Here is an 11,569-nt window from a genome sequence, read left to right on the forward strand (position 1 = left end):
GCAATATTTATTGAACGTTGCCGTTGATTAGTACTCTCTCAAGTAGATTTTTTTGGAACCAGGTGACATTATTAAATATACGCATGATGGATAAAGCTAAGGTGAGTGCATTTCAATACACTTTTTAAGATGGTAACTTTCGAAAAAAATTAACTTTCTGCCATTTTTCATGTTGCATTCTTTAAGTTAAATAAGCAAATTTCTAAGAGTTCTGAAAGACGAAGCGCTGCAATTGCTATTGCAATTCGGGAGACAAATAAGAAACTACGACCTTCTAGTGAACCTACATGTACCCAGTCTACTCCAATTACTGGTGATCAAAACATGGTTTCGACAAGTGTAGATGCTACAAAAAAGAAAAGGGGTCCAACTCATTTGAAAATGGTTGCTGAAAATAACTATCAGAAGATGGACCTTGAATTCAATGAATTCGGGCAAGTAGTTGGCCGTAACTCTGATAAATTTGTCAGCATAGCTGGAGCCATAGTATGAGTGCCAATAGTTATTAAAAATTGGCCTTCAGTGGATGACAACAAAAAAATTGAACTTTGGAATTTTATACAGGTACGTTTATTTCATATGAAACGTACACACATTATTCGTTATACTATGTTTTTTTCAAAGCTTCACTGCCATTTTCGTTCAAAGCTTGACACTATTTTTTATATTTGTGATAAATATAGCAAAGATTCAATGTCAGTGACTGCCATAAAAAAATGACATTTCAATGCATGGGAACATATTGGAGGACATTCAAATCGAGATTGAGAAAAGAAATCAAACGTCAAGTACCATCCGCCATGAATAGAAAACGCGCTATTGCCCTTCTTAGACCGAAGAATATAAACTCTGAAGAAGAATGGGAAAAGTTTGTAGAAGATACTCTTTCTGCCGATTTTCAAGTAAGTTAAATTTTCATATTGACTTTAAACTTTGTAGTCAATTATTGTTGATTTATATTTTTTCCCTTAATAGGAAAGAAGTTCTAAGTTCAGCAAAATGAGAACTACTCAGAAGCTTCTCCATACTATGGGTCGAAAGGGTTATTCACGCATGGCTCACGATTTGGTACAATACTAACTACTTATATTTTTTTTATGTATCGTTATTGATTTTTTATACGTGTCCGTGATTGGGAAAATATTGTTGTTGTAGAAAAGAAAGAATCCAAATATAAAAGGATTGAGAACGAGAGTATGGACTCATGGACATCTTCGAAAGGATGGAAAGCCAATAAATGAAGCGGTTGCCGAAACTTTGGTATGTGTATTGTATGTGTGTGTGGGGGGCTTTGTGTGTGTATCTGCTTCTAGTGTAATATTTAAGTTTCATAAGTGCAGAGGAAGATAGAAGATTGTGCCGAGTCAATTTCTGATACACCAGCCAAAAATTCTATTCGAGATGATGCTGTTGCTCGAATTTTAGGTCCCGAGCGTCGTGGGCGAGTAAGGGGACTTGGACTTGGGGTTACTCCATCAAAAGTAGATGGAAATGTACAAAGCAGTGAGAAAGTGAGAGAACTTGAGAGCAAATTACAAACTCAGTCAGTAAGGATGGAAGCATTCGAAGAAAAGGTTGAAGCACTTCTGAAGTTATCTCAAGTTATACTTTTCTATTACATATAATATGATATTGTGCGTAGCTTAATATATCTTATCATTTTAATAAGTTTTAAGTTTTTGTATTATTTTACAGAATGAAAATAAAAATGTGGACGACATGAGTTCACGTGCTTTTACTCCACAGGTTTTTGTATCGTATATTATTTATTATTTGTTCAGTATAAATTCAGATTATATCATACTAATTTTAAAAATATTTTTATTTTATTGCGAATTTCTAGTCTCAACAAGCAAGTGGTATGGAAGGAGGTATTGCACCAATGGAAAATGCAAAGTGTCAATTATTGCACTAGTATATGTTTGAGGAGGAGGAAATTGTAGGAGAGGGGAAAATTGCATCAATAGGTCCAAGTGCAAAGGTGCATCACATGCCACTAGGACGAGATTGTTGGAGGGTTTGGGTTGAGGAGGTGTACATGAGTCAGTTGCCCTTATATATACCAACAGATGAATTTCGAGTTCGTAGTGAAGTCATGGGAAGTACTGTTGCTTGGCCGAAGAGTTGTGTTAGACTTATTTGACGAAGGTACTTTATAAATATCTACATTTTTTTCATTCATGTATGTTTAGAACCATCAAGGTGGAAGTTTGGTCATGGCATTACCGATGAGTGCACAATGATTTCTCTAAAACACAAGAAATTGATCTTATTTTTAAAAAATCGATCAATTTTTTAATTATGAGTTTGTATTCTTGGTATGATTTAATTTCTGCATTTAAAAGAGGACATTGTATTGTTTCTTAATTGTTTGCCATTTTTGATTAATTTGTTGTTATATTCTTTCTTTCTTGCAATTACATGGAGCCGAACTGAGTTCTAAAGCAAAGTTTTTGTGTGTGTCTTCTTGGATCTCGTTTATGGAAAAGGAATGGATTGGGACTCATTTGAAGCTTTGGTTATATATTGTTTACACAAACATTTGGACATTTTTCATACCTCTTTGGTTAGATGGTGTGTATTTTTGAGTTGGAGTTTGTATTGTGTTTTGATGAAGTAATATTGTATATGGGATCATGTTACTTAAATGAAATATTTTGAATTTTTTGTTGTCACTTGTGGATATATATATTAAATAGGTTTTGAATTCACAGGTTTACAATGAAAGAAAAAATGTGAAATAATTAAGGAAAAAAAAATGGCATTTGCTGTCAAGTCCTTTTTTTGCAACGTTCCATGAACGTTGCCAAAACATAGCTTCAGCAACGTTTTGTGAACGTTGCCAAAAAAGAGCTACGGCAACGTTCGAAAAACGTTGTAAAAAGAGAGTTTCGGCAATGCGCAGTGAACGTTGCAAAAAATAGAGTTTCGGCAACGTTCGATAAATGTTGCAAAAGGAGGGTTTTTGCAACGTTCGATTAACGTTGCCAAAAGATGTCTTTGGCAACGTTCAAAGAACGTTGCAAAAAGAGAGTTTCGACAACGTTCCCTGAACGCAAAAACATAGTTTTGGCAACGTGCTACAGAATGTTGCAAAAAAGAGGATTCGGCAACGTGCAAAGAACGTTGCCGAAACTCTTGGCTCTACAGCAACATTGAAACCCACAACAGACACGCGAACGTTGCAATAGGTCTACGGCAACGTTTTCTGCCCGTTGCAAAAACTGATTTTTGGTGTAGTGATAATGTTTCTCCCATTACATTTTTGCAAATAAGTACTTTTACTTCACATATGCATTTTTTTTTTTTTTTACTTACGTAGTTTCATCAAAGTACATCTTTAGTGCATTCATGTTTGTGTTGTTCATGATTCTATTACTTGAGTCATGTTTTCCTTTGTTATTTGTGATAAAATGGGGGGAGAGTATTTATTTGGTTTAGGATTTTAATATTGATATTTTGTTTTATCAATATTGATACTGATATTCTATTTTTATTTATAAGTTATTGATACAAGTAGTATTGCATGTTTTTGTGTTATACATGTTTTACTTGTGCTATTTTAAATGACTTAGTTATATTGTTTAGTTGTCAGTTTTCTCTTATATTTCGCAAATTTTTTTCACGTGCTTCAGGAAACATGTTAACAAAATATTGGTTTGAAGTTTATTTGAGAATTGACTTTGGATAAATATTATTAGGTTATTTTGATTTTGACTTTAAAATAAATAATTTTTTCACGGAATATCGAATGTGGAGATTGTTAGGTTCAAATTTGTAATTAGGATTTGTAAATTTGTAATTGACAATTTTTGTAGTCAAAATTAAGAGTTATTGATTTGTAATTAAAGTCAAAATATGTTTACTGAATTGTAATTATAGTCAAAATAGTTTGGAGTTAATAAAATCATAAAGAAGTCAAATAAATTCAAGAAGAATACCAATAAACGGACTTTATGAAGTAGATCAAGATTCGAACTCTCGACTAGTCATTGTACGCCTAGTTGGCGCTCGAGAGCTCAAAATAGGAACATCGGCATTCGATCTCCGTGACCTTGCGCTTGAACGGCGTATCATTTGCTTTGCTAAACGCGAGGTATTTCGCTCAAGCAACGGTCCGACGATACATAATTTTGTTCCAATTTAAACTCTGTATTTTAGTCCCAATTTACCCCCAAACATTACCTATTAATCTTTGAAGATCCAAAAACATATTCTTTGATTTCTTGATTCATCCCTTTGATCAAAACACAATAAGATCCTTGATCAAACATCAAAATCTTTACCTTCACCTATAAGCCTTCAGGGTTCTAAAAACTTGGAGAAGAAATGCTTGGAGTTCCAGCGTTGGAGAAGAACGAGCTCGTTCTTGGTGATCAAGTAGAAAGAAAAGTAGTTCAGAGTTCTGGAAGTGTGAATTGCATGATCGAAGACTTTTTTGGTGATTTACAAGTTGGGTAGTTAGAAGCAACTAAGGTTTAGTAATATCCAAATCAATTTTAAGTTAACTTTCTAGTAAATCATTATTAGCAAATTTGCCTGGAGGTTTTTGATTCATGTGAAGAGTTATTCAAGGACTTTCCTTTGTCATCATATTTGGTGTTATTTACTTTTACAATATTTTATTTTGAATGTTATTGATTGATATCTAGAATTAATTATTTTAATCGTCTAAAAATAATAATTAAGTGACTTCTTGCTTGTTATTGGTTATTTTCGCACGTGAGTTTAAACAAACCAGATAGGTAAGAAGTATTCTTACCACAATGTTTTATTATTTTTCCACAAATAAAGACAACAGAGGATTACAAATGCAACCTCTCCTTAAATGGTAAATAAAGCTCCAACAATTGAAAGAAAGACAATAATAAAAAATTAACACTAGAGGTAAGAATCAAAGGAATAGAATACGGATCGTCCACGAATTCCCCATACTCCATAGACTAGAAATAGCATTTTCTTGTATTGTCGTACTAATTTTCCCATGTCTGATCATTTTTGTTTGTAGTGATTATTTTGTTTTCACTATAATACCGAATCTAATATCGTCTATTTTGGAAAAAAAAAAATAATGCTTCGAGAGTTAATCGAATTTTTATATCATTTTAGGTGGCAAAGAGCTGAAATTGAGGTGTTCAATTTTTTTTTATCCTTCTATGGGTCTCTCATTATTTTAAATGTGGCATGACAAACAAGTTTTTTAAGATTTATTAAAGATACTAGGTCAAGTTGATTGATTTGCTTTATTTCTACGAGTCTCACTTTCGCTTATATCGATTTTTTGTCCCTCTATGGATCTCTCATTATTTTAAATGTTGCGTGACAAACAAGATTGTTAAGATTAAAAAAAAAAAAAAAAATTTAAATCCTAATCTTAAGGGTCCCCCACCACCCCTGCCCTGGAGTATCGTGAAGGAGGTAAATCGCAGGTTATGCCTCCAAGGGTACAAGGTGGAACGCTGCTTGTACACTTGCACTTACTCAAGAGCCAAATCCATATTTCCCCACATTATTGAATTATAAAATATTCTTTCTTCATTTCATTAATCTTTATTTACTTAAATTAATAAAGACAGACTTTCATGATTAATTTATCGAAATAATACAAATGTTAGGAAGGACGAACCACGGTCGATTGCTTTACTTTTTGTTCTCTTTGGGTGTTATATTAAGCCTTGTTTGACAACTATTATTTGAAAACTATTTTTTTTATATACTCATTTTCAATCATATATTCATATAATAAAATATTATGTATGTAAATTTAAAACTTTTTTCCTACTTTTTAATCACATTCTACTAAAAATTACTATTGAAAATATTGTTTTGGCCAAATAACGGCCATCAAACTGGGGTTGAATACTCGAGTGACTTCATTTTGGATTGTGGCCGGTCCTTTCTCTCTATTCTTCCTCGAACTAAGACACAAAAATGTACTTAAGTGACACTTGCGAGAGGGTTTTTACCTTGGAGAAGAAAGAAATAAAGGGAATACCAACCCTAATATCCCCAAATGTATACTGTAGAAAATGGGATATAAGAATATGGATTGGGGAATCTTTAATATGAAGAAGACCATTCACATTGACGAATTCATGATTTTTCGGTTCCAATTTGTGGAAATGATGTATGATACTGTAATTTGGGGATTTTTGGAGCAAGAACATGGGTGTAATGGTACCAGATAAACAGACTATTTGGAGTGACTGTTTGTAGGTTTGATAAACGCTGAAATTATAGATAGAGTGATGTTTATGTGTAGATCAAATTTAGTTTTAAATTGCAGTAAATATGACATTAAAATCTGATTAATTGCAAAATACTAAAGTACGAATATTTTATTAAAAGATGTATATCCTCTACTTTTTTTTTTTTTTTTTCTTTTATTTTATGGGTCTCAACTGGCTTGGACCTTTTTTTATTTTTTGCACTTAGTTCATATTGTACCTACTGGATATTTTGGATAGATTAATTTCAACCTCAATAAAATGATCTAATAGTTTTTATCGTCTCGTATGTGTCAAATATTGGTACGATTTTTCAAATTTGTTGTTTCAAACGAGTTTGTTAGGATTAGAAGTTCATGGTCAAGTTAATAGATTATTGGATTTTTAATTTATTTTTATTTGTCTTAGCTTTATTGGACTTGGAATCTTACTGAAATATAAAAATATTCTTTCTTTACTTCATTAATCTTTGTTTACTTAAATCATTAAAGAAAGACTTTCATGATTAATTTACCAATATAACGCAGTTGCTGGGAAGGACTTTTTTTTATCACATCACATGGGCCACCTTATGAAAACTAGTTCAAATGGTGTTATGCATATACAATGGGCAACTTCCAATGTTACCCCTATCTTGAGATGTGAGCACGTATCGTTCCAAACAAAAGCCTTGTATTTTTTACTTTTCCAAGTTCACTTTGGTAGATTGTCATCAATTCGATATCAGAAATCAAGAATAAAGAAATGGTTCTGTACTGTGCAATGGTTTAAAAATTGTCTAAAAATGACCAAAGAGTAATAATGTGTGTGTGTGTGTCTATATATATATATATATATATATATATATATATAATTCCAAGTCCAATAAAGTTGAGATAACTATAAATAAATAAAATCAACTTGACACATGGGAGATGGTGAACAAAATTTGATTATTTTTTATTGAAATTTCAAAATATCCAGTAGGTACAATTAGAACAGAAAGCCAAAAACACGCATAGAAATAAATAAAAGCTAAGAATTCAGCGACTTGACATGAGATCTTTAATTAATCTTAACAAACTTGTTTGGCACGCCCGATCTGAAATGAGGCACCAATATTCACAAATTGGAAACTGTATACAAAATTCGACTAATAATTGAAGCTTAAGTTTTGTCCAAATTAATGACGAGATAAGATTTAATATTACAACAAAACAAAATGCCCAATAAGTATAAAAATGAATAGAGACCAAAATCACCATTGTAGCGATAACTGTATTCGACTTGAAATTTGATAAAATCATATTAATATGGAAAAAAACTACTATTTTAGTCTATGGGTTATGGAGTTTCATGGATAGTCCATATTTTATTCATTTGATTTTTCTAGTGTTAATTTTTTATTATTGTCTTTCTTTTAATTGTTTGACCTTTATAGATAGAGTGATGATTTTGTGTAGATCAAATTTAGCTTTAAATTGCAGTAAATATGATATTAAAATCAGATTAATTGTAAAATACTAAAATATGAATATTTTATTAAAAAGATGTATATCCTCTACTCTTTTTTTTGTTCATTTATTCTATGGATCTCAACTGGCTTGGGCTTTTTTGTATTTTTTGCACTTAGTTCATATCGTACCTACTGGATATTTTGGACAGATTAATTTCAACCTCAATAAAATGATCTAATAGTTTTTATCGTCTCCTATGTCTCAAATATTAGTACAATATCTCAAATTTGTTGTTTCAAACGAGTTTGTTAGGATTAGAAGTTCATGGTCAAGTTGATAGATTATTGGATTTTTAATTTCTTTTTATTTGTCTCAGTTTTATTGGACTTGGAATCTTACTGAAATAATATGCTTTCTTTATTTCATTAATCTTTATTTACTTAAATAAAAGATAGACTTTCATGATTAATTTACTGAAATAATGCACATGCTACGGATGACATATACTCGTTTGGGAGCCATTACTGTGGAAAAAAATGTATTCTTCTTTCACATCACATGGGCCACCATGTGAAAACTAGTTCAAATAGTGTTATGCATATGAATTATTCTAGTTGTACAATCAACTTTCACAACTATGCATATACAATGGGCAACTTCCAATGTTACCCCTATTTGGAGATGTGAGCACGTATCGTTCCAAACAAAAGCAATGTATTTTTTACTTTTTCGAGTTCACTTCAACATATTATTGTTAATTTGATGTCAGAAATCAAGAATAAAGAAATGGTTTTGTACTGTGCAACGGTTTAAAAATTGTCTAAAAATGAGCTCTAAAAAGTAATAAAATATATATATATATATATATATATATATATATATATGAATTCAGTTAGATTCCAAGTCCAATAAAGTTGAGACAACTAAAAATAAATAAAATCAACTTGATACATGGGAGACGGTGAACAAAATCTGATTATTTTATTTAAATTTCAAAATATCCAGTAGGTACAATATGAACAAAATGCCAAAAACATGCATAGAAATAAATAAAAGCAAAGAATTCACCAACTTGGCACAAGATCTTTAATTAATCATAACAAACTTGTTTGGCACGCCCGATCTGAAATAAGGCACCAATAATTCGATTCATAATTGAAGCATAAGTTTTGTACAAATTAATGATGAGATAAGATTTAATATTACCACAAAAAAAAAAAAAAAAAAAAAAAAACCAGTAAGTACAAAAATGAATTGTTTTTCCAATTAATGAACCCAATTATGTAAATATTCATTTTTTTCAAACTTATTTTAAGTCACATATTCTTTAAGTAAAATAATTTTGCACGTATACCTAATTTTTTTAACCACACTTTCTTCAAAAAATCACTATTAAAACTTTTTTCACAAATGGAGCCATACAATCATTTTTCAATATTCATTATGAATCAACGAGTTTTGATCTCACACTTATTTTATTTTGATCCCACAAAGTAACCTCCCTTGTGCTTAGTGGTACAATTCGTTTTTGCGCATGTTTTTGGTTTAGAAGGCTCATCTACTCATAATTGAAATTGACAAGGCGTTCCACGTGACAGCCTGTGTTAGAATTCCTTAAGAAACCATACGGAAATTTTTTGGATGTTTACACCACCATTATTGTGTTTACACTTTGTGGCTGTTGAGCATCAAAACCTTAAAGATAGAAGTTTGTTTTTCACCAATTTTGAATCTTTTATATATTTTACTTTTTTGGATTGTGGGGGCAAAGTCCACAAAATACACTTTATTTAGACCTTTAATTACCATGGATTGAGTCCTTGTAAGAAAACTTTTACCTGCTTGTCATTTTTTCACTAGTTATGGTTGTTTTTAGATTGCATGATTTATGAGATGTTGGAAAAATCAATACTTATTAACTTTTTGAAGGTAGTATAATTTGGGTTGTACTTTTTAACCCATCAAATCCACGATATTTGGTCATTTTTCAAAATTTCTTTCAATTTTATCCTCTCTAAAATAATTATTCCAAACCTTCTCGATTAAAATTAAAAGCACTAGTCATTCAATCTATGTTTACCTCACAAACATGGATTATACAGAACATCCGAAAATTCTTCCGTATAAAAATGCACAAATTGGTGTATACATGCTGTTTTCTTGTCGAATCGTAATTTTTATTTAAGGAATTAAATCAAAGTGTCAAATTTTAATTTGGATGATTAAACATGTTTACTAAAATCATTGTGTGAACATGAGGTATGTCGCGGCACTATCGCCCACGAATATGGCACCAAACCAAGCATAAATTAGTTTATCAACAAGTTAATTACGTAGCTTATTTGTAATTATAATTTGGCATTCTCCAGCGTAGTCCCCACCTTTTGATTTTCCATTTTTCTCTTCTTTTTTACGGAAGAATGTGGTTCATTAACGATGAAGATTTACAAACTTAATTACCAAACATTCAAATGATTATTTTATTTATTTGGGCGTAATGATGCCAATCCTATCATCTTTGTCTTGAGCATTGAAAATGAATAAAAATCCACACATTTAGGGCACAATTGATTCATGTTTCGATTTTCAGTTTTGAATTTAATTCTAGTTTTCTATTTTGATGGCCTATTTTAATATTATTAAAACATGGTTAATTTGACATTCTGAAAAGTTGTTTTCAAAATAAAAAATCAGAAAATACGTTTGATTGGATATTTGAGAAATTATTTTACGACTTTTTATCACATAAAATTTTATTATTGAATGAAAAGGAACAATTTTATATTAATATATTATTGAGTAATATGTACATTTTAAAGTTGATAAATCTTATAATAATTTTCTTTACAAAAGTAAAATAAAAATAATGCTGGGTAATGGTTCGAGATAAACCAACTGTTTGGAGTGACTGTTTGTATGCATGATAAATGCTGGAATCATAGACTAAATTTAGAAGTGATGTTTGTGTAGATCAAATTTAGTTTTAAATTGCAGTAATTATGATATTAAAATTTAATGAATTGTAAAATACTAAAATATGAATATTTGATTAAAAAGATGTATATCCTCTACTTTTTTGTTTATTTATTCTATGGGACTCGACTATCTGGAGCTGTTTTGTATTTTTTGCTCTCAATTCATATTGTACCTATTGGATATTTTGGACAGAGTAAATACAACATCAATAAAATAATCAAATTATTTTTATTGTCTTCTATGTGTCAATTAGTGGTACAATATCTCAAATTTGTTGTTCCAAACAAGTTTGTTACTGGGAAGAAATACAATACCTGCTATTCACAATCTCTTGAAAAGTTCAACACATATGTCGGAAGGACAACTCGGTAGCTAATATCCTGTCAAAATTGGGAGCGTCTTGTGTTTCACAGATCTGGATGGACTCTATCACAATCTCATCATCAGTTAAAGGAACTTTGCGTACGGATAAACTGAGCATCCCCAATTTGCGAGGCTATTTTCCTCACAGTTTGTCTTTAAATCTCCCAATGTTGTTTTAGATTCACAGAGTTTGGCTTACTTTGATTTGGATGGTGAATTGCAAATTTTATGTAACTACGGTATTCCTTCGCCACAAGTAAAGGTTTTTCAATAAAAGAATAATGTGTTTAAAAAAAAGTTTGTTACGATTTGAAGTTCATGGTCAACTTGATAGATTATTGGATTTTTAATTTATTTTTATTTGTCTCACGTTTGTTGGACTTCGAATCTTACTGAAATAAAAAAATATACTCTCTTAATTTCATTAATCTTTGCTTACTTAAATCATTAAAGAAAGACTTTCATAAATAATTTACCGAAACAATGCAGTTGCTACGAAGGACGTATGCATACAAACTAAGATATAATATTGCTATTAAAATAACAACAAAATTATGTCATCTGAGA

The 11,569-nt window shown here is 30.7% G+C and overlaps 1 protein-coding gene across 1 annotated transcript; it reads left to right on the top strand.

Moving 5' to 3' along the window:
* Positions 1-949: 949 nt before the first annotated feature.
* On the top strand, positions 950-3,191 carry LOC111378150. The gene is made up of 5 exons (XM_023001317.1): positions 950-1,068; positions 1,156-1,260; positions 1,341-1,601; positions 1,696-1,746; positions 3,087-3,191. The coding sequence occupies exons 1-5, from the start codon at positions 1,000-1,002 to the stop codon at positions 3,189-3,191; spliced, it is 591 nt and encodes a 196-aa protein (XP_022857085.1). The 5' UTR covers positions 950-999.
* The last annotated feature ends 8,378 nt before the right edge of the window (positions 3,192-11,569 follow it).

Source organism: Olea europaea, unplaced genomic scaffold, assembly GCF_002742605.1.
Source record: "Olea europaea var. sylvestris unplaced genomic scaffold, O_europaea_v1 scaffold1777, whole genome shotgun sequence".
Taxonomy (NCBI): Eukaryota; Viridiplantae; Streptophyta; class Magnoliopsida; order Lamiales; family Oleaceae; genus Olea; species Olea europaea.